This window comes from Micromys minutus (genome assembly GCF_963924665.1).
Source record: "Micromys minutus genome assembly, chromosome: 9".
NCBI lineage: Eukaryota > Metazoa > Chordata > Mammalia > Rodentia > Muridae > Micromys > Micromys minutus.
Window position 1 is genome coordinate 52,685,001 of NC_137978.1, and position 23,361 is coordinate 52,708,361.

General features: G+C 47.7%; 1 protein-coding gene across 1 annotated transcript; it reads left to right on the forward strand.

Moving 5' to 3' along the window:
- Positions 1-19: 19 nt before the first annotated feature.
- On the forward strand, positions 20-23,162 carry EMC1 (ER membrane protein complex subunit 1). The gene is made up of 23 exons (XM_080921058.1): positions 20-155; positions 1,453-1,577; positions 2,099-2,164; positions 2,366-2,459; positions 3,985-4,113; positions 5,412-5,538; positions 6,060-6,209; positions 6,523-6,690; positions 6,820-6,891; positions 7,216-7,278; positions 8,731-8,853; positions 9,600-9,696; positions 9,979-10,101; positions 11,535-11,734; positions 11,868-12,017; positions 12,722-12,883; positions 13,420-13,539; positions 13,876-14,013; positions 14,974-15,147; positions 15,644-15,854; positions 17,530-17,614; positions 18,934-19,063; positions 19,197-23,162. Exons 1-23 carry the CDS (start codon positions 58-60, stop codon positions 19,374-19,376), a joined length of 2,985 nt encoding a protein of 994 aa, XP_080777184.1. The 5' UTR covers positions 20-57; the 3' UTR covers positions 19,377-23,162.
- The last annotated feature ends 199 nt before the right edge of the window (positions 23,163-23,361 follow it).

Sequence of the window (23,361 nt, forward strand, 5' to 3'; positions counted from 1 at the left end):
GGGGCTTGAGGCCCGGTGCATGCTGGGCTGGCGGCGGGCGGTGCTTGGGCTCCAGTCATGGCGGCCGCTGTGGCGTCCGGGTTCTGGGTCTGTGCTGTGCTGTTGCTTGTCCCTGTGGCCGCGGTCTACGAAGACCAAGTGGGCAAGTTTGACTGGTGCGTACGGGTGATGCTTCTCTGGGAAGTTGGTGTTTGCTTTCTCAGCATCTGTCTCCCTCCTGCTAACCTGAAGGAGATTTGCCATGGAGCTGGAGGACCAAGCATATAACTTACGGGGGGGAGGGGTTGCTTTAAGGGAGAGGTGAATGAATGAATGTTGCACCCTGTGCAGAATGAAAGCGAGAGCGTCCCTTTTTCAGATATGAAGAGTTTGAAGACGTCAACCCAAGAGCATTATTTATGTTAGGCACGGAGGGAACTCTCAAGCCGATTTGTTTATGACTGTGCATGCTTCACCGTATTGGAGGCGGCCCTGCCACCTAGGCACGCCTTAAGGGCTTTGGTCAGAGGTCACTAGTTACCTCCTTTCCTGTCATGTCCGATTTCATGGCTGTCAGATTTGTGATCTCCTGGGTCCGAGGTCACTAGCACTCAGTGAGCTTTCGTCCTTCTAGAATTAACTGGTGTCACTTAGACCTCCTGTCTTACAAGTTCTGAAGTGACACTTTTTTTCTCTGAAGGACTGACTCTCTGGGCAAAGTGTGGCTTCTTCCTCTCCAAACTTATCAGTCCGACATTCAATCGCTCACCCCCTCCTTCAGACAGATCTTATTTCAGATTGAATAAATATTTGGTCATGTAACCGTTGTATGCTCCTGGGGAAATTGACAGACAACTATCAGTAGTTTTTTTTTTTTTTAAGGTGTTCATTTTGGGTCATGGTCTCAACAGTCATTAGCTTTTCTGGACTTTGGTGGCTCACAACCATCTGTAATGGGATTGGATGCCCTTTTCTGGTGTGTCTGAAGATAGGGACAGTGTACTCACATACATAAAATAAATAAATACATCCTAAAACAAAACAGAACAAAATCCCCAAAGCTCTTTAAAAACAGACCGAACAACACAGTGGTTTAAATGAGAGACACAGTCTAAATGCCAGGCTCCCTCAGTGTGCCTGAGACAGCAGTGTTTCCTCATTACAGCAATGCGCAAGCACCTGTGCCCCTGGAAGTCTATTTGTTGCAGCTAAAAATTAATTAGGCCTTGGACTCTTTGGGGTGTTGCGTCAGTAGGTAGGTGTTACATGTAGCGGGAAGATTATTATTATCTGTCACATTTGGTGGCAGTTCTCTCTTATCTTCTTTTTGCTCCTGAGTACATTGTGCAGAAATCTTGTGTGTGCTCGGAGCTCTTCATTAGCACACATTTCTTGTATACGATGAGGAAGATGTGCTGGTGTGAACTGGCCGTTTGTCTCTGTGCCCTGATGTTCCTCTTCACTGGCCCTCAGGAGACAGCAGTATGTTGGGAAGATCAAGTTTGCCTCCTTGGAGTTTTCCTCAGGATCCAAGAAGTTGGTTGTGGCCACAGAGAAGAATGTGATTGCGGCATTAAATTCTCGGACTGGAGAGATCTGTGAGTGGACTTTGGAGAATGGAGGCTTCGGGGCGGGAAGCTGACTGGATGAATCTGAGTGACCCACGCTTACCTCAGTCTTGAGGGCCCATAACACTGCAAAAGCTACATCTGTCCTGTTTTGCCGTAAAGGCTTAAATGACAACCCTTGAGTTATCCTGGCTGCTGGGCTTGTTAGTGAGAAGAGAGGATTGTTTTTAAGAGCTTAGTGAAGAGAATTAATAGACTGTTTTCTTAAGAATTGGGTGGATTTTGTTATCTTATTATTGTTCCTTCATGTATTTGATGGGGTGATAGTGGGCTGGAGGGGCAGAGACCCCAGATGGGGAAAGCAGTGTCTCTTGAGCCCCTTCTCCTTCTCCTCCTCCCTTACTGTCTAGTTAGTGGGTCTAGGTTACAGCAGTTAGTGTTACCCCTGTCATCTCCTAATTAAAGTTAGATAATGCTGTGCATGAAGGTCACAGTCCCTTCCTGGTCTCATTGAGTCACAGTCAGTCATAGCGATGTCTTTCTTATCTCAGTGTGGCGCCATGTTGACAAGGGCACAGCAGAAGGAGCTGTGGATGCCATGCTGGTCCATGGACAAGGTAAGTGGAGCCCTCCTGGTCTCCATTGTGGGCTCAGCTCCATCTCTCATTTCTTGGTTCTTTGCTTAGTATGGGTCTGATGGGGAAGGGAGGAGAGGTGCTTTAAGGAAACAAGGTGAGCTGGAGACGGGGTCATGAAGCAGCCCCTTATGAGGCAACTGAGCAAGTGTCAAGTATGGTCGTGGTCTTCATCTCTTCCAGATGCAATCACTGTGTCCAATGGAGGGCGCATCATGCGTTCTTGGGAGACTAACATCGGGGGCCTGAACTGGGAGATAACTCTGGACAGTGGCAGGTAGGGAAGAAGTGGTGCATCATGGTGGCTGAGGGAAGGGACCTGGATAGACAACAACTCTGGGCCATTGGGACTTTTTTTTTTTCTCCCCCAGAGACCACTGAAGAGTCATAGATGCCTAGCCTTTAAAATTTTTTTCTTATGTATATTTCGTATGTATATGTGCTGTGGCCACTTGTATATCTGTGGTCCACATGAGTGCAGTGTCTTTGGAGGCTAGAAGCGGGTATTGGATCCCCAGAACTAGATTACCAGCCAGCTGTGAGTCATATGGGTGCTGGGAATTGAATTTAGGTATGCTGGAAGATGGGCCAGTGCCTTCTCTATCCCAGTGGCTCCTCTTCCTCCCCTCCATCCTCACCCTTTTTTGAGGCAGAGCCTCTCTAGCTCTGGCTATCATGGAAATACATAGATCAGGCTGGCTTTGAACTCAAAAGAGATCCCTCTGCCTTTACCTCTCACGTGCTAGGATTTGTGTGCCACCACAGTTGGCTTAGATGCCCATTCTTGAGTTGCTTGCTGTAGCACAGGTGTGTTTATTCACTGAGCAAACAAGATTGTGGAAAAAGAGTTTAGAAGTGGTTTTCTATGAATTAGGAGGACTTCGCTAATTGATCACCTGTTAGATGCACAGCTTTGTACTAGACACGGTGTTTATTCTGTTCCTGAGCACTGTTGAATCTTAATATATAGGCTTTGCATGCTGTGCTATCTGTTGCTTATGTCTGTTTGCTTTGAGATAGATCTCATATAGCCCAGGCTGTCCTTAAAGTAGCTATGTAGATGAGGGTGACTTTGGACTTGAAATAATTTTAGTTGTTATTATGTATGTGTGTCTTGGGGTGATGTGTGTGGGAAGGAGAGTATGCATGCCACATGATGAAGAGGTTAGTGAACAGGTTTGGAGCCAGTTCTCTCTTTCTACCTTTGGTTGGTTCTGGGGATTGAACTTGGGTTGTCAGCCTTGCTCAGCAAATGCTTTACCTGCCAAGCCATCTTGACAGTCCTGGCCTTCACCTTCTGACACTCCTGCTTCTACCTTGCAAGGTCTGGGATTGCAGAGCTGTGCCAACATGCTTGAAACTCCATAGTTTAGTTCTCTGTGAGAGAAGAGCTTGGACCACTGCCTTATCTTTGCTGGGATTAATCTGTGGGCTTGTTGACTTTCACTTATGTGTCCTATGATAGCAGTTGAATTGATTAGCATTTGGTGGCCCACGGGTGATGAGAACACTGTAAATCTGAGATAGTTGGCATCAGGTTGAGGACACCCTTCTAAGCTTTCCATGATAGCCTTGGCTGATGGGGGCATGCTAGAGGATTGGTTGGGAGAGGAAGATGTAACCGGAAGGAGAGCAGTGCTCCTGAGTGGTTGCAAGGCAGATTCTCAAGAGACAGGATTAAGCGGAACTGGTACTGGGATCTAGGTACATTTGTTTTCTGACTCAGCAGACTCAGTGAGCAGCACCAGAGGCGGCAGTGGGGCAGCCACTCCAGCTGCAGTCCTCACCACACCTATGCTCAGTTTCCAGGCACTTGGACTGGTGGGCCTACAGGAGGCAGTGAGGTATATTGCAGTTCTGAAGAAGACGACTCTTACCCTCCATCACCTTTCCAGTGGGCATCTGAAGTGGGTGGAGCATCTGCCAGAAAGGTAAGGCTATCTCCTCCCAAGTGATGACTGCCTTGTCCCAGTACCTACAATACTCTATCTCCTTGAGGGTGCTTGGCCAAGCACCTTCCTGTTGGCACCACGTGGGAGTGGTGTGCTTGTGAACATGGGTCTGAGTGGAAAGGCTGTGGCTACATACTTGGAGTGTACTTGGAAGGGTGGAGAAAATTCAAACTGGGGCACTAGAGCTGCCACACGAGGGAGCTGCTCCTGCTCAGTGCGCAGGGCTCTCGGCTTTTCTGCCGCTCTTTCACAGTAGTCTGATACTTTCTTCATGGTAAGAGTTCCAACTACAGGGAGCGGCCGAGGGAGGCTCACAGTGGTTTCCAGAGGTTTTGGGGGTTAGAAGCATGAAAGCTAGGAAGAAACTGGTGGGCAGAGGTCAGGTACTGGCTTCAGCCACTTGCAATCATTTCCACAGTGAAATTGCTAAAGTTTAGGCTGGAGATGGGCTTGGCAGCAGAGCCTGCCTGGCACCCACAGGGCCCTGCATTTGCCTCCTTTTTTTTTTTTTTTTTTTTTTTTTTTTTTCTTTTAGGTTTTTTTGAGACAGGGTTTCTCTATAAAGCCCTGGCTATCCCTAGAACTCACTCTGTAGACCAGGCTGGCCTCAGACTTACATATCTTCCTGCCTCAGCCTCCCAAGTGCTAGGATTAAAGAACCATAGCTGCCTGGCCTTTGATTCTTAGCCTTCCTAAAAAAAAAAAAAAAAAAAAAAGGGTCAAAATCCTAATTGAGTATGATGGTGTGCCCCCCCCCCCCCACACACACACGCACGCACACACAATATTCTAGAGAACTAAGTAAACATCCATGAGTCTGGCCTACTGATGGGACCTACATCCACAACCTTACTCAGCCATTTGGTGTGGTGCTCCACATACAAGCAGGCGTGTCACATCGGCCACTTAGAAAAAGCTGGCCATCTGGTTTATATATGTGATAGCAGTTTGAGCATGTTGATGAGAAATTCAAATTAAAAACAAAAGTAAGGCTGGAGCAGGCTGGGTAGTGGGTGGGGCTGGGTAGTAGGGTAGTGGGGCTAGTGTTTGTGTGGTCCTGGGTTTGATCCTTCACACTGCAAACAGTGATAGCAAAGAACCTCCCCCCGCAGAGGGAAAAAAAAAGCAAAGCAAGGTTGTGTGAGCTAAACAACTCCACTTGGGACTTTTCAGCTAGTGACATCTCACTAGGAAATGGCAGCTTGATTTTGGAAGCCCTTGGGAAAGCTCAGGTCTAAGGGCTCAGCTGTGACCCTGTCCACTCTTCCCTCCCTTAGTGACAGCATCCTCTACCAGATGGTGTATTCCTATGGCTCTGGGGTAGTCTGGGCCCTTGGCATCGTTCCCTTCAGCCACGTGAACATCGTCAAGTTTAACGTGGAGGATGGAGAGATTGTTCAGCAGGTACAGAGGGCATCTGGCTCCTGTGGGTGGTAAGGAGTTGATGGAGGCCTTTTTTCCATGGGGGGGTCCAAGGAACTTGGTAGGGCAGCTGCAAAAGCAGCTTGAGTTTCTGATGCCCATCTGTTGCTGCTAGCTTGTCCTCAGCATGTGTTTAAAGCACTTTGTTAATATACGGTGCTCTTCTGGGCTTGCAGAAGAGCTACTTAGACCTAAGTACTGCCTCTTTAAGAGCTTCTAAGGGAGATATGAAAGAATGGGAGTACAACCTGGAAAAACCCCTGTGGCCCCTCAGGCTCTGGATCTCCTGGGGCTCACTGTATTGGCCAGGCTGGCTGGCTTCAAACTCACAGAGATTCATGGACCTCTGCCTTCCAAGTGCTGAGATTAAAGGTGTGTCACCATTGCTTGGCCAGGCATGTATTTTGAGTTTGAGCCTCTGTGGAATTCCAGCAGTTATTCTGCTGATTTGCTGAGAGGGACCATGATGATCTTCATGAGTCTGTTGTGAAATCTCTCCACAGGTCAGGGTTTGGACTCCATGGCTGCAGCACCTCACTGGGGCCTGTGGTGTGGTAGATGAGGCTGTCCTGGTATGCCCTGACCCCAGCTCACAGTCACTCCACACTTTGGCCCTGGAGACAGAGTGGGAACTGCGGAAGATTCCCCTGCAGGTGAGAGGCTGCTCTTTTGGTCTGAGATGTTACCTGCTGTAGGGTGGAGGAGGGCTGGCAGGATGCTTAGGGACAAGCAGTGTTTCCCAGTGACGTTGCTCATGCTTTCCTGAGCTATGACAGCAAAAGGGAGAAGGTCAGCCTATGGCTGACCTGTTGTCAGAAGCTACAAGCCGTGCTCCTTTTGAGGACCTTGAATAGGACCTTCTGGAGCCATCTGCCCTAGTTGAGAACTGCTCTGGCACAACACCCTGGTCAGATGGTCTAGGAGGGGGAGGGGTAAGTTTCTCACCATTCTTCTTGCCTCCCCTAGTCTCCTGACTTAGAATTTGGAAGTGGATTCCAGCCCCAAGTGCTGCCCACACAGCCCAGCCCAGTGGCTCCTTCTCGGGCCCAGTTCTTCCTGCAGTTGTCCCCGGGCCACTACGCTCTACTGCACTACCACCACGGTGCCGTGACTCTGCTCAAAAACTTCCCCCAGGTAACTGCCCGAAGAGCGGTTGCTAGGACCAGAGGGGTCTTCTGGGACAAAGCTGGTAGGAGGCAGAACTTCTGACACATTTGCCTTAAGTCCCAATGTCTGGGAGCTGCTATCTCACTTTCCTTACAGGCCACCCTTGTCAGCTTCGCCACTACAGGGGAGAAGACAGTGGCTGCAGTCATGACCTGTCGCACTGAAGTGGTGAGTCCCACGGGTGACAGCTCAGTCCCATGGGCATCCTGCTCTCTGTGGGAACCCTGACAGTCGGTGTCGGTCCATTCACCTGCTCACGGGTAGGAGGCCACAGACAGATGAGTTCTCAGCTCTCCAGCTTTCTACAGAGTCTCCTCCTCAATAGGAACAGGATCCCAATGTGGCTACCTTACTCTCCTCAGACTGTTATGCGCTCACAGGCTTGTGGGGAGGGCCATGAGAAGTAAGATTTTCTTTAAGACTGTGCCAAGAAGACAGAAATTTCTGGGAAGCAACCTTTTGGCTGAGGGTTCTCTCATCTCCTTTCTCTAGCAAAAACCTGGCAGTGCTGGAGATGGGTCTGTGGTGAGCACTTCTGAGACATCTGGTGCACAGGTAGGGTGTGGCATTAGCAGGCAGGTTGTCGCATTGCGTGGTGTGGCAAACCTGGGAATACAGAAGGCCACTCAAGAAAGCCAAGATCAACTGAGGCTAGCAGGTCCTCTCGAGATCTCAGCTTTAGGTGGGGTCCAAGTACTGTCAGCTAAATGGCCTGTCTTGTTCCTTCTTATGGCAATTCGAGGAGGTGTCCAGGAATCTCTTCTTCCTGACTTCCTTCTCTGAGTCTCAGGTTCCCCAGCCCTCTGGGGTCTCTAGCTGGTAGAGCCCAGCAGTGTTCTTTAGTGCATGGCAGGAGGCCTCATATCCCAAGCTTTCCCTTTCTTCATATCTGGAAAGACTCTGTTCCCTGTACACACTGGCTCCCTCCCAGGATGAGCATGGCCAGAGCTTTGGCACCCTTTCAAACACACACAGCACTTATTCACACCCGACCTTTTCATATACACAGCACTTGTTCACACCTGACCTTCTTATACACACAGCACTTATTCACACCCGACCTTCTCATACACACAGCACTGTTCACATTTGACCTTCTCAAACACACACACAGCACTTGTTCACACCTGACTTTCTCATACACACAGCACTTGTTCACACCTGACCTTCTCAAACACACACAGCACTTGTTCACACCTGACCTTCTCAAACACACACAGCACTTGTTCACACCCGACCTTCTCATACACACAGCACTTATTCACACCTAACCTTCTCAAACACACACAGCACTTGTTCACACCCGACCTTCTCATACACACAGCACTTATTCACACCTGACCTTCTCAAACACACACACAGCACTTGTTCACACCTGACCTTCTCATATACACAGCACTTATTCACACCTGACCTTCTCAAACACACACACAGCACTTGTTCACACCTGACCTTCTTATACACACAGCACTTATTCACACCTGACCTTCTCAAACACACACAGCACTTGTTCACACCTGACCTTCTCATATACACAACACTTATTCACACCTGACCTTCTCAAACACACACACAGCACTTGTTCACACCTGACCTTCTCATACACACAGCACTTATTCACACCTGACCTTCTCAAACACACACACAGCACTTGTTCACACCTGACCTTATTTTCCTTTTTTTTGGTCTTACATGACAGGGTTTTTCTGTTAGCCCTGGCTGCCCTGGAACTCATTCTGTAGACCAGGTTAGCCATTTGGCTCCCAAGTGCTGTGATTAAAGGATGCAGCCGCCCCCCCCCCCCCCTTCAGCTTCTGGTTCCCTTCTCAGATGCACACTAGTTGTGACGTAGTTCATTTACTCAGCAACCTTGCTTCTTCTGTAGGCTTTATTCTCTTGACTTTGCATATGTCTTCTTCTGGACTATTTCTTCTCTAGGGGGTTTATACTGTCTTTTGACATACTTTAGGGGACTTTATTGTTGGCCTGTGCTGTGTGTACCCCTAGGACTCTCTGGCTTGCTTCAACCAGACCTACACTATTAACTTGTACTTAGTGGAGACAGGTCGGCGGCTACTAGACACTTCAATTTCTTTCAGCCTGGAGCAGAAGGGCACTCGACCTGAGCAGGTAAGATAGCCTTGGCCTTCTACTCCGTTCTGTGGGCTTCATGTCCTTGGGGATGGGCTACATTGAACACTTGATCCCTTGGGGCAGGAGTTACAGACGGTTGTGAGCTGCCAGCTGGTAATAGGAATTGAACCTGGGCCCTCTGCAAGAACAATATGTGCTCTGACTCTCCAGCCCCACTGCTGCTGCTTTGCCCAACTCTTGGTGGATGCGAGGCCTTGCACTTAGCTTTTGTTTACATGTTAATTCATAGGGCTTCTTGGCAGCCTTGTGGATTGGTAGTTACTGACCTGGTTTGTAAATGTTTTGGTTGCTCAGGGCATTTTGAGCCATTGAGCTAGTAAGACATACTGCTGGGGTTCAGACTCCAGACTGACTCCCTAGATGTACTAATAATCTTACCCAGTGTTCTTCTGGGGACATTGACTTGTGTCCCGCAGCTTCTGGGATGGGGCCTCTTTGTTCCTAAAATTGGAAGTCCTGGCCTGGCCTTCTGCTCACCTTGTTGGGTCCAACTGAGGCATGAAGGGAGTCAAATACTTGCTGCCCTTCATGAGCACATTAGAGAGAGCTTCAGCTCATTGCTGGCTCTAAAGAGAATGTGCTTTCCTACTGATGTCCAGATAATCACTGTATTGTCTAGACATTGAGTCATGCTGTGGCCTGGACCTCAGCCGACTCCCAACCCTTTGAATCTTGGGGTCTGATACCTTGGAGTAATTTGGCTTCTTACTGTTTGCTCATAGCTGTACACCCAGGCATTCTTGAAGAAGGATGACTCGGTGGGCTACCGGGTCTTGGTGCAGACACAGGACCATCTGCAGCTGTTCCTGCAGCAGCTTGGTAAGTGCCTCATGCAGCCATGTGTGTCTCTGCCTGCTTTAAATTTCAGCCACTGTGGTGGAGGTGGGAGGAGGGGTGTGTTCAGGCTTGGGAAAGGTTCAAGCAAGTGTACCCTGCGAGTTTGCCGAGTTCCTTAGCGGTATGCACGGAGATATTGAAGCTTTCTCACTTGACTGTTGACCTCATCAGATCTTTTCCATAAGACTTGAACGCTGAGCTACCTCTAAGAGTTTCTTTGGGGCTGGTAGCTAAGCTGAGCTCTTACAAACTGATTCCTTGTAGCCGGGAAGGTGGTGTTATGGAGCCGAGAGGAGTCCCTGGCAGAAGTCGTGTGCCTGGAGATGGTGGATCTCCCCCTGACTGGGGCACAGGCTGAGCTGGAAGGAGAATTTGGCAAGAAGGCAGGTATGAATCAAGGGAGGCTGCTTCAGGGAGGGTTAGCTGGGTTTATGGACTTTACTGTGTCCCTGGCTTCTGGACTCAGCCAGATGTTCTGAAGGAATCCTGTGGCCATTTTCCAGTGCATCTCAGCCCCATGGCTTATGCAGCCACACTTTTGCTAAGTGCCTCTAGTGAAAGATACTGAGGCAAAACCGTCTTTGCTTAGTGTAATAGTAGGTATCATTGCCCAGATTCCTAACGTCAGGCTCCGTTTCACTCACCTTCACCCACTGTCACATGTGCCTAAAGAGACATGACTGGAGATAGCCCTATGCTCCCTGAGTCAGCAATAGCTCCATCCATGGTCATCTGATGAGCTTGATTCATGTCTCTCCAGTCCAGTCTTGTCCTCCCCGCCCTTCACCCATTCACCCAGATCCCGAAGGCAGCTGTTGAGGGCATCTTCTAGGTCAGGTACACTGCTAGGTGTGGTGCATTTTCTTAAACTGAGAATTAACTTAACTTTACTATCTGTTTCTGCTGCTGGACCCAGCGATTCAAGGTAAATCTTGTTTTTGCTGCCTGTTACACCTTGCTTGCCCACATGGCTGGCATTTGGTTATGTGTTTTTCTGACTTGCATCAGTGAAAAACACTGTGTATGTGTGGACTGTTCTGCTTGTGACTTGCCACTCTGTCTCTCTTTGAGTTGTGGTTGGTGGAAAAAAGATGAGCAAAGATTATTCCCTTAATGAGCACTTCCCACATACTAACATTAGCACTGTAGACCATAGGCCAAATGATCTGTTCTTTATATGCCAAATGTTCTGCCTCTGGCTCTGGGTTACATGACATCTAATGTCAAAGGCACAAAGGTTAAGCACATTTCTCAGGGTCGCACAGCAGTAGCCACTAGAGCTAGGATTTTAATTTATGCTGAGACCTTCCTCCTTACCATGGTATCCTGCATCTGTCAAGTCTCTAAGGCTGGTCACTTTCAGGGAGATGCCTCACCAGTGGAGTCAGGAACAGTGAAGAATGATGGCCTTAGGAACAGATTGCAGAAAGGGATGCTGGGAACAGGTTAGCAAAGTATAATGAAGTAGTGGGAGACAGAAGCATCATTCATGAGCACACCTGCTCCTGCTGCACCTGAGGCCCACACTTCTCTGCCTGCCTTTGGTTGTCCCAGCCTGGCTGCGTCCTGCATGGCTGATTCTTACCTCTTAGTCTCCTATTACAAGATTCTAGGTAGGAGAAGTCCTAAGAGCCTGGTAAGGAGGCTTTGGAAGATTCTGCATGGCTGTACCAGAGTGTGGGACTGCTGGCACCTTTGACTGCCTGGAGTGTGACTGACTGGAAGGCTCTTCAGGAGAGGGAGTGGTCCCTCCTGGGAAAGCACACATCTTTTGCTGGACTCCTAGTCTGATGAGTGCCCTACTTCCTCCCCGACACCAGATGGCTTGCTGGGGATGTTCCTGAAACGCCTGTCTTCCCAGCTCATCTTGCTCCAGGCCTGGACTTCCCACCTCTGGAAAATGTTCTATGATGCTCGGAAGCCCCGAAGCCAGATTAAGAATGAGATCAACATTGACACACTGGCTAGAGATGAGTTCAACCTGCAGAAAATGATGGTGATGGTAACAGCCTCAGGCAAGGTGAGCACATGAGCCTGAGGGAGCAAACCTTTGGCGCAGGCGCAGGCGCAGGCTTGCTCTGTTCCAGTTTGCAAGGATAGAATTGGTTCTTCAGTTTTTTTCTGTCACAAGTCAGTATTTGTTTTTCTTGTAGCTCTTTGGCATCGAGAGCAGCTCCGGCACCATTCTCTGGAAACAGTATCTGCCCAATGTTAAGCCAGACTCTTCGTTTAAGCTGATGGTCCAGAGGACTACTGCCCATTTCCCCCACCCACCCCAGTGCACGCTGCTGGTGAAGGACAAGGTGAGGCCAGCCACACGGACTGCAGCCATAGTGTGTTGCCTTTTGTGTATTTCACAACTGAAATTTCTCCCATGTTTTGGGCATTCAGTGAGAAGCTCTTGGGTTGGAAGTCTTGTTTTTGCCAGTTTCTGGCCTGGGTGGAGGAACCATCCAGCTATGATGTGGAACTGGCTAGGAACCAGATCCACCTTCACCAGCGCTTTTCCTTAGACTGTCCCTGGTAGCTGAGTGTCTTTTTTCTTTCTTCGAGAAAGCAGGCTATTATACAATCACAAAGCCATTTTGATTTCTGCCTCCAGAATTTGAATGGATTTTCATGGATCCGTTCTGTCTGTATTCTGAGGTAGGGATTGGTAGATATTCTTTTACACTCAGCAATCATTAGATGGTTGAGTTATGCTTGACTTGGTTTTGGGGGCACATGGTCTCGCTATGTAGCCCTGGCTAGCCTGAAGCTAGGTATGTAGCCAAGTGGCTTCACACTTGCAGAGATATGAGGATACTAGAATTAAAGGTATGTACCACTATCCCTGGCCTGGTATTTGGCTTTGATTTGCTCTTTGGCATGCTCAGTTCTTAGTTAGACTTGGAGCTGGAAGCAGTCCCAGCTTTTTTCCTCTTTACATTAACCTTGGGACCTGTCATCTTCATGAAGGTGTGTGCTCCCCGTGTGTTGGAATCTAACTGTCTTCTTCCCATTTCAGGAAACAGGAATGAGCTCTCTGTTTGTCTTCAACCCCATTTTTGGCAAGTGGAGCCAGGTAGCTCCCCCAGTGCTGAAGCGCCCTATCTTGCAGTCCTTGCTTCTCCCAGTCATGGATCAAGACTATGCCAAGGTGTTGCTGTTGGTGGATGATGAATATAAGGTACTTTGTCTTGTGGAGAATGGAGTCTTCTGTGTGGAGCTGGCCGTAGCCTGGGGTGTCAGACACAGGTGCTGGGACCAAGGTGGTGCATGTACCAGACAGCCTGTTTGTTGTCAGCTACCATCAGCACCTGGGTTCCTAAAGTGCTCACCACCACACCTGGCCATGGATTTTATTACTTGAATTATGTGTTCTTATGTGCACTTCAGGTGCAGGTAGCTACAGAGGCTGGAAGCATCAGATCCCCTAGAGCTGGAGTTATAGATGGTTATAAGTCTCCTGATATGGGTACTAGAAATTAAACTCATGTCTTCTGGAAGAACAGTACATGATTTTAACTACTGAACTAACTCTTCAGCCCCCAGCACTGAGGTTCTTAACAGAGCCATATTCAAGCCTTAAATAGATCCAGTGACTTGTTTTATGATTTACTGCTTCATGCTTAAAGCTTTCTTTAGTGGGCAAGCACTAATGGCTCTTGAGAAATGGGCTTCAAGGTTTCTGAACTTGACTTTAACTTTCGTGGGTTTTTCAAGGTCACAGCTTTCCCAGCTACTCGGAATGTCTTGCGACAGCTGCATGAACTTGCCCCCTCCATCTTCTTCTACTTGGTGGATGCAGAGCAGGGGCGACTCAGTGGGTATCGGCTTCGAAAGGTAGGGGAGGAGCAGCTCTGAGGTTTTTCTGTGGTTTGCTTAAAGAATGGCCCTAATGCCCAATTCAGATGCACCCATTTGTTGATGCGGGTGGGCAGCTGCTGTGTGGACATGGCCCTAAGTGCTTTGGAGTTGGTGCAGATCTGGTAGCCCAAGAAGGGTGTGTCATTCTTCTCTGAGGAGGGAGGTGGGCATGAGGCTTGAATTGAGCGTTGACTGAAGTGCAGTACACCAGAATGTGTGCTTTGGACAGTTTTTTCCAAAAGTGCCTGATGGAGGAGGCCTCTGACTGGCCCTGGCCTAGCTCCGTCTACAAGCACTCTTGCTCCTCCCTAGGATCTCACTACAGAACTGAGTTGGGAGCTGACCATCCCCCCAGAAGTGCAGCGGGTCGTCGAGGTGAAGGGGAAGCGCAGCAGTGAGCACGTGCACTCCCAGGGCCGGGTGATGGGGGATCGAAGTGTGCTCTACAAGGTATGGTGCAGCACCCAGGCACGGAAAGGCTGGGTTTTATTTATTAACATGTATTGTTTTTAGATTTTTTTGTTTTTTTGTTTTTTAAATGAGTCAGTCTCATTATGTAGCTCTGGTTGGCCTGGAACCCACTTTGTAGACCAGAATATCATTGAACGCACCCTGCCTCTAACTTCTGAGTGTTGGTATTTAAGTCATGGACTACTGTGCCCTACTTATTATTGATAAGTATTATATTTTATTATATTATTATGTTACATTATTGCACTGTTTATTTTGTATATATGAGATGGGGCATGTGCCATGGCATGTATGTGGAGTGCTGTATATGGGTTCAGGCTTCAGTAATGCCAGGAAAAGTACTCTCATCACGCTATGTGCCCAGCCTACACATATGTCCTTCCCCCTCGGGATCTGGGCATTGTTGAGCTATTGCCTTCTCTCTGTGGTGCTCATTAGCTGCTTGTTTTATTAATAGTACAGGTGTGACAACAGTCTTCTGGGGCTAAAGGTTAATTAGTCCTTTGGAAATTTCACATAGGTTTTGTGACATTTTGTGTGTTGCAAACTATAGCCCATATAGGAGGGTGGCACACTTAATTCTCACTCTGAGACTGAGGCAGGAGGATTATAAACTCAAGGGCAGTTTGGACTACGTAGTGACACTCAAGAAAAAAAAAGTGGTGGTGAGCTAGATGGCTCAGCAGACAAAGGCACTTGCATCTGTGTTTGATCCTCAGACCCCACATAGTGGAAGGAAAAGTTGGGTGCAGCATAGGGTTTCTGAGAGGACTAAGGGACACACTAGGCATTCATTGTGGCCCCAGTTCTTGGAGACCACATAGGGAGTTGTTTTGCTCAGCAGTGCTAGGTCATCTGCCAGGCTCCGTATTGGCTTCAGGCTCCAGGGCTCACAGGAGAACCAAGTACATGACATGTTTCCGTGGTTCCTCTCCCCAGAGTCTGAACCCCAACTTGCTGGCTGTGGTGACGGAGAGCACGGATGTCCACCATGAGCGCACCTTTATTGGCATCTTCCTCATTGACGGTGTCACTGGCCGTATTGTTCACTCCTCTGTGCAGAAGAAGGCGAGGGGCCCGGTCCATCTTGTGCATTCAGAGAACTGGGTGGTGGTAAGGACTCACGGCCAGGGACATAGAGCAGCTCAGGAGGTCCCTTTCAGAAACAGCAACTACTTTGTGCTTTCTTAAGATTCCAGCCCTGGTAGACAGCATGGGGTTAAACAGGATGGGGCCTGGGGTTTAAGGCTGAATGCTTGGGCTGTTCCGTTTTTCCATTGACTGAAGGTCCTTGAACAGATGTTGTGAGCTCTCTGGCTGCACTGTGAAATAAGGAGAGTGGTGACCTCCTCGGGGCTAACTCAGTACAGTGTACCTCATCAGCACCCAGAGCTTGGCTGCTGTTCCTAGAGAACAAAGGCTATTCCTGTGTCATGGACAACTTTGGACAACCTGGACAAAGCTGTTAGTAATGGAAGTTAATAAAACTGCAACAAGGAAAAAGCAGAGAGCAGCTGGGTCTTTCCCTCCCTGGTCTGTAGCTACCGTGAGTGGCATTCCCTTTCTAGGTCCGACACTAAACCCAAATTGCCTCCCCTTTTGCTCACAGTACCAGTACTGGAACTCTAAGGCTCGGCGCAATGAGCTGACGGCTCTGGAGCTCTACGAGGGCACTGAGCAGTACAATGCCACTGCCTTCAGCTCCTTAGACCGACCCCAGCTGCCACAGGTTCTCCAGCAGTCCTACATCTTCCCCTCCTCCATCAGTGCCATGGAGGCTACCATCACCGAGCGGGGCATCACCAGCCGGCACTTGCTCAGTGAGTGTTGGGAGGAGGGCTTCCATTGAAGTGAAGCTGTGCTGTGAGGATGCTCCGCTTTTGCTTGCTTAGTTCAGCTCTGCCTGCCTTTGCTTAGTCCTGGAGTCATGAACCACTTCCTTCTTTGGTGCTTTCTTCCATCCCCAATGTCATTTATTTCAGCTACATACATTTTTTAGGTTAGTATTCAAAGTAATGAGTTTCCCTCAGGCATTCTCATAGAGCTATGTCTTTGTTCTGTATGCCCTTCCCCTCTGCTGGCCACTTCCCTCCCTCTACAGAGTCCCTCTTCTACCTCCATACAGCATGACTTCCCCAGGCTCTCTCAGTTACCCACCATCTCTGCCTTTTCTTTTATGGTCCTCTTTCTACTTTTATGACTGCAACACACACACCCTACACACACACACACACACACACACACACACCACACAGACACATATATGAAAGTGTGGAACTTGTCTTTCTGCACCTGACTTCATGTCTTTGTTGTTGAGACAGGATCTCATATTGCCCAAGGCAGCCTCAAACTCTGAATCTTCTCACCTCCACCTCTTGAGTGCCCAGTATCCTGAGTTTTGGTTTGTTTGTTAGCGTCTCTACATAGCCCTAGTTGTCCTGAAATTCACTATGTAGACAGGCTGGTGTTGGACCCCAGTGACCTTCTCTGCCTCCCAAGTGCTGGGACTAAAAGTGTGCACCACTGTGCCCAGTCCTGATGACATGTTTTAACTTCCTAAGAATTTATTTTATGTATATGGGTATTCTGTGTACCACATCTATGCCTGGTGCTCAGGGAGGCCAGAAGAGAGCATTGGATTCACTGGAGTGGAAGTCACAGGTAGTCACAGGTAGTTGTGGACTGCCATGTGGAGTTGAGAATTGAGCCCTAGTCCTGGAAGGACACTAGTGCTCTAACCACTGTACTCTCTCCAGTGCTCCTCCAACCCCTTGCTATTTTTTTTCTTTTTTAAAAGATTTATTTATTTTATATATGTGACTACACTGTGACTGTCTTCAGACACACTAGAAAAGGGAATCAGATCCCATTACAGATGGTTGTGAGCCACCATGTGGTTCCTCGGATTTGAACTCAGGACCTCTGGAGGAGCAGTCAGTGTTCTTAACAACTGAGCCATCTCTCCAGCCCCCACCCCACATCATTCTTAACATAGCCTGTGCATACTTGTGTGGAAACGAGAGTTCACTCGGTGTAGTCTGGGATTAAGACTCAGTGGGAGACTGAAAGGCTCCTGGACCTGTTCAGGTTTACCCAAGACACTTGGGGCTCTGAGCTTCTACAGATACCTAGTGTTACTATTGTCAAGCAGGAGGGAGCTACCTCTAAACATTATGTGACCTTTGGCCACCATTATGAAATGCTGTTGTCTAATGCTTGCTCCTCTGCATTCCTGGCTGTATTACCCAGCAGCCTACATGGCCTCAGGCTAACTAGACAGTGTGAAGAACCCAGCATCTTCATGTCAGGCACTGTCACCCATGCCCATGTATATTAGTGCTTTACTGTTTCCAGGGGTTTCATTTTGTTTTTGATTATTTAACATGACCTTGGTGACATGCTTTTTATCTTAACTTTTAACTTTATTATAAATTTCTGTGTAACCGGCCTCATCCAGGATTTGGTAAATGTAAATCTTCATCTCTTCCCGTGCAGTTGGGCTGCCTTCTGGAGCAATCCTTTCCCTCCCCAAGGCCTTGCTGGACCCTCGGCGCCCAGAGATCCCAACAGAACAAAGCAGGTGAGACAATTGTGGGCATAAGACTCTGACTGTCGGGGGCTGGAGAGATGGCTCAGTCGTTAAGAGTACTAACTGCTCTTCCAGAGGTCCTGAGTTCAATTCCCAACAACCACATGGTAGCTTACAACCATCTGTAATAGGATCCAATGTCCTCTTCTGGTGTGTCTGAAGATAGCTACAGTGTGCTCATAAATAAATAAATAAATAAATAAATCTTTAAAAAAAAAAAAAAAAAAACACTCTGTCAGGACTGAATCCACGGAAAATGGTAGTGCTCAGTCTACCATGCTAGGGACCCTGCCTCTGAGAGCTGGTGTTTGGGTGGACAATGACATTAAATAACAAGCTAAGTGAATGGTGTTACTTACTGGTAAATGCTAAGGAGGAAAATGAGTCCAGAAAGCTGTGAGGGTGTCAGGGATGTGTGTGGAAGAATTTGATATCGGGTCCTGCATGGAAAGATCCTTGGGAAAGGTGATCTGAAAGTGGTTGGTTGGTCTAGGTTCTTGCTGTATGAGTATCTGAGAATGTTCCAGGCAGAGGAAACAGCACCACGGCTCAGAAGTCATGCCTGTTGAGTCTGAAGGCTGTACATCTGGAGTAGTGAAGGGTGAAGACGTAGGAAGGGAAGCTGGTGAGGAAGGGCAGCCTAGAATTCCTGAATCTCTGCCTGTCTCCTTCCTAGTACCCTGAAGTCTTTTCCCTTAGGGAAATCCAGAAGGGCAGGCAGTGGGAGGAACAGAAAATGGCTTGAAGCAAGAGACAGGGTGGAACTAGAAGAACCCCCACCCTTTCTGAGAATGAATCAGACTGAGGCAGTTGTGTGAAGAGCAGGAGTTGCCAGTGGTTCAGTGTGTTGGTTTAAAAATGGCCTGACTTTCTTCTGGTGTGCAGTGGTGGCCATGTGTGTGATGTTTTCTTTGTTTTTTTGAGACAGGATCTCATTGTAGCACAGGCTGGCCTGGAAATCACTGTAGCCCAAGCTGGTATAGAACTTTGAACTTGAGATAGTCCTCCTGTCTCAGCTTCCTAAGTGCTGGGAATAATGGGTGTATGCTTCTGCTTGGCTTGTATTATGTGTTCTTACCAAATTTGAACAACTTAGGAGTCTGGTGCTTAACCTTATTCTTCAACCAGCCTTCCTTACAGCCCTTCACTGTGCATTCAGCTGCTGTATTTGTAACAGTCTGACTGAAGTAGGCCTCAGAGGAGGTTCAGGGTTAGTGTGTGTCCTAGTACCTGGATCCCAGGAAGGATAGCGAACAGAGAGACCCTTTATAGCAGCTTTTAGACTCCCTGTTCCTACCTGTGTTTTGCAGAGAAGAGAACCTGATCCCGTACTCTCCAGATGTCCAGGTCCACGCAGAGCGATTCATAAACTATAACCAGACAGTCTCTCGGATGCGAGGCATCTACACAGCGCCCTCAGGCCTGGAGTCCACATGCTTGGTGAGTGATCCCATGTGGCATCTGCAGTGTTGGGATTGTGCTTGAGGATCCCCTCTCATTCCTGACTGAGTCTGAGGTGCTGTGGCTCACTGGCTGTCTTCACTCCCCAGTTCTCATTCTGGTTGTCTTTCAGGTTGTGGCTTACGGTCTGGATATTTACCAAACTCGTGTTTACCCATCCAAACAGTTTGATGTCCTGAAAGATGACTACGACTATGTGCTCATCAGCAGCGTCCTCTTTGGCCTGGTTTTTGCCACCATGATCACAAAGAGACTGGCACAGGTGAAACTCCTCAATCGAGCCTGGCGGTAAAACGAGAGCATCCTGCCAGAGTGGAGCCTCAGGAAGAGGGACAGCTAAAGAGATATGGCCATGGACTGTTGGATCCTTGAGGCTGGGTTGGGTTCCTGTCTCACTTAAGTCTGGGGGAAGATGCACCTCCATGTAGAACTGCTTTGGGAATATGGGGACACGCAGTCCTTGTGGGTCAGATGCCCATCTCAGAGGATCTCCATGCATTTGATCCACTGCTCTGTTCCTTACGTGCCCATCCATGGATGCTGTGGGGTTTTTTTTCTTTCCCTTTTTGTTTTTTCCTTTTATGAGACCTAGTTTCTCTCTTCTGAGGCTGTTTAAATTGACTTTAGTTAGTCTTCTGTGTCTCCAGTCTTACTAGAAATACTCTGACATCTTATTCTCTGCCTCTTGCTTTCAAACCTGATGGGTCAGCTCTGCCTTTAAGGTGTACTTGGCTGCCTGACTGATGGGGTGGGTGGGGGAGCCATTTTTAGCTGAGGTCTGAGAACTTCTTTCTGAAGTAAGAAGCTAAGGGATCTGTACTTACTAATTTTGGAGTGAGAAAACTAATTTTAACCATTCCACCATTTTTTTTTCTTCTTCAGCCTATTAAGGCCAAGCACATAACAGTAATTTGGTTTTTTACCCACAACCTGTAATTTTTCTCTTGAGCTATAGCAAGGCTAAAACCTTTAATCCTTTTCTTGTCTTTTTGGTTTGGTTTTGGTTTTTGGAGACAGGGTTTCTCTGTATAACCCTGGCTGTCCTGGAACTCTCTCTGTGGACCAGCCTGGTCTTGAACTCACAGATACCTGCTTGCCTCGGTCTCCTCAGTGCTGGGATCAAAGGTGTATGCCACCACCTGCCTTAGTGCTAAGACCTTTTAAAGCTACCAGATTGTCTGAGCCTTGGTGAGATCTTGAGGTATCTCATCATCCCTATAGGCCCCTCTAGACATCCTGTAGCCCAGCTGGAGGGAAGGGGTCTTTATTAAGCCTATATTTATTCTTAATTTAGGTTTTTCTTTTCTTTTTTGAGACAGAGTTTTGCCTAGTAGCCCAGGCTGGCCTCAAACTTGCAATCCTCCTGCCTTAGCCTCCCAGTGTTGGGGTTGCAGGTGTTTGCCATCATGCTTGGAAATGAGCTAGTTTTAAAGTTCATTGGTATAATTTTCTATGTAGCACTAGGCATAGAATCCAGGGTCTTTCATGCCAGGCAAGTTCTCTGCACTGAGCTCTCCATAAGGGCTGTTATTTTTCTAAAGTTGTTTTAAAATTTTACTAATTTAAGTTTTTGGGGGGCTGCAAGGAGGATGCTGGGACTCAGACCCAGGGTCTCATGTGTGTTGGTGCACACTCTACTTCTACTACTGAGCTAGAGCTTCAACACATCTAACCTTTATACTTATTTTATTGAGACAGGGTCTCACCATATAGCCCTGGCAGGGCTAGAACTAGCTATGTAGACCAGGGCTGGGCTTCTGTGTGGGGTGTGTGCACTCCTGTCTGGGCTTTTATGTGGTGTGTATGTTTACTCCTTTCTGAGTTTCTGTGTGGTGTGTGTGTACTTCTCTATGGGCTTCTGTGTGGGGTGTGTGCACTCCTGGCTGGGTTTCTGTGTGGTGTGTATGTGCATTCCTACTGGGTTTCTGTGTGGGGTGTGTGTGCATTTCTATCTGGGTTTCTGTGTGGTGTGTATATGTGTACTCCAGGCTGAACTTCTGTATGCTGCACAGAAAGAATCCCAAGTTTTACCTTGCTTGTGAACTTGGGGACTGACTGATGGTTCTTTTGATGGCTCAGAGGTTAAGAGCACTAACTGCTCTTCCTGAGTTCAATTCCCAGCAACCACATGGTGGCTCACACCCATCTGTAAAGGGATCTGACGCCCTCTTCTGGTGTGTCTGAAGACAGCTGCAGTGTACTCATATAATGAATAAATCTTAAAAGAGAAGGCAGGCAATAAGTCGGCCAGCGCTCCCTGGAAGAGAGCTGATGGTCAGCGGCTCTGGCCTCAGCTCTGCTTTGTATCTTCAGAATTCACTCTGAGGCTACTTTTGCATCCAAATTAATAAAAAAAAGAATAAAGCCAGATATGGTGGCCTACCCCTTTAAGGTGGAGGAGGGAGGGTCAGAAGTTGAAGTGTGTAACTGGGATGAAGGTCATACTCAGCTACATACTCAGCCCAGGGTATAAGAGACAGTGGTTAAGAGCACCTGCTGCTTTTCCAGTTCAGTTCCCAGTACCCACATTGGGTGCCTCACAAGCACCTGTAACTCCAGCTCCAGGAGATTCAGCATCCTCTCCTGTCCTCTTGAGTGTACACAAATGCACATAATAACTTTTTTAAAAAAATCAGGAGAAAATTGAGTTATTTAGGGCAACATGTGACATCCTTGTTAGAATCATTTTCTCTGGTTAGAGAGCATCTGATACTTCTAATGACAGGCCCCATACTGCTAGCATTGTGAAAAGTGACCTAGGAGAAGGCATTGGGACCCATTACATTTTTCTGCTCCAGTTTTTGTTTTATTATAAAGTCTCACCTGTGAATCTGCTGGCCTGAATGCACAGAGATGTGCATGGACTAAAGATACATGCCACTACACCCTGCCTGCTATGGTCTTGAGATAGAGTGGTTGGAATTCTGTGTAAAATAAGCGATTCTCACCACACTGTCCTGTTTTGGTTTACGATTTATTTTTATGGGTGTTTTTCTGCATCTGTGTGAATGCCTGGCACCCATGGAGGCCAGAAGATGCTGGATCCCTTGGAACTGGAGTTATGGATGATTGTGGACCACCATGTGGGTGTTGGGAACTGAACTGATCCCTATTTCAGGGTTCTGTTTCTTTCAGGAGGAACTGAAAAATGAGCCTCACCTCTTACAGCACCTGCTATTTCTACAGCACAGTTAGCCTGCAAGACTGTTCTTCCCACCTATGTGCCAGAATCTTAGAATGGCTAATGGTTGGGAAGTGACCCTTTATAGAACTCTTGGCATTTCACCTTTAACCTTTACCATTTTCCCAAAGCTGCTCAGAGCAGCTGATTGAAATAGCTAAGGCCTGAGTGAAGTCTTAACTTTCTCCCAAGTCTTCATTTTTCATTATTATTTGATATTGTCTCTCTGTATAGCTCTGGCTCTCCTGGAACTCCCTGTGTAGACCAAGCTGACTTTGAGTTCACCAAGCTCTGTCTACCTCTGTTTTGAGTCTTGAGATTAAAAGTGTGGGCCACCATGCCCGACTTCATATTATTTTTATTTTATGTGTATATTGTGTTTTACCTGTGTGTACCATGTGTCTGTTTGATGCCAATAGACCCAGGAGAGGGCATCAGGCCCCTGGAACTGGGTGCTGGAAACTGAGCCCTCTGAAAGAACCCTTTTTCTAACTCCCTTAGCATTTGGTTTTATTTATGTATGTGCCCCAGGCTTGGTGAGGGGAAAGGCCCAAAGAGGATGTGAGATGCCTTTGAGCTACAGTTATGGGCAGCTGTGAGTGTGGGTGCTGGGAACTGAACCTGGGGAGGGGTGTCTCTGGACACCCTTAACTGTGCAGCCATCTCTCCAGTCCTACAGTTAGTTTTAAAATTTCAGTTCCTTCCCCAGCCTCTCAGTTAAAAGTCCTTCATTTTTAATTCATAAAATATTTATTACTATTCTGGAATTCCTTACTTTTTTAGATTAGAATATTGTTGAAACTTGTGCTTCAACTGCATTTCAGTTTACCCAAACTTATGTTATTGTTTTGAGATAGTCTTGTATATTCCCTACAGGCTTGTAATTTGCTATGCAGACCACACTGGTCTTGAATTTGTGGTAATTTTCTGCCTCCCTAGTGATGGGATTATCACACATTTTAAATAGATTTGATTTATGTGATTATGTGTGTGTGTATGTATCTGGGAACGGAGGTTCCTATACTATAAAGTCCAGAAGAGGATGGCAGATCCCATGGAATTGGAGTTACAGCCATAGCAGCTAGACCTGAGTGGT

Bases quoted from the DNA above. Each gene is read 5' to 3' on its own strand.
- EMC1 (XM_080921058.1), top strand. From the start codon at position 58: ATGGCGGCCGCTGTGGCGTCCGGGTTCTGGGTCTGTGCTGTGCTGTTG. The intron at 7,279-8,730 runs GTAGGGTGTGGC...GTGTACCCCTAG, and splicing joins CTGAGACATCTGGTGCACAG to GACTCTCTGGCTTGCTTCAA. The intron at 10,102-11,534 runs GTATGAATCAAG...CCCCGACACCAG, and splicing joins AGAATTTGGCAAGAAGGCAG to ATGGCTTGCTGGGGATGTTC.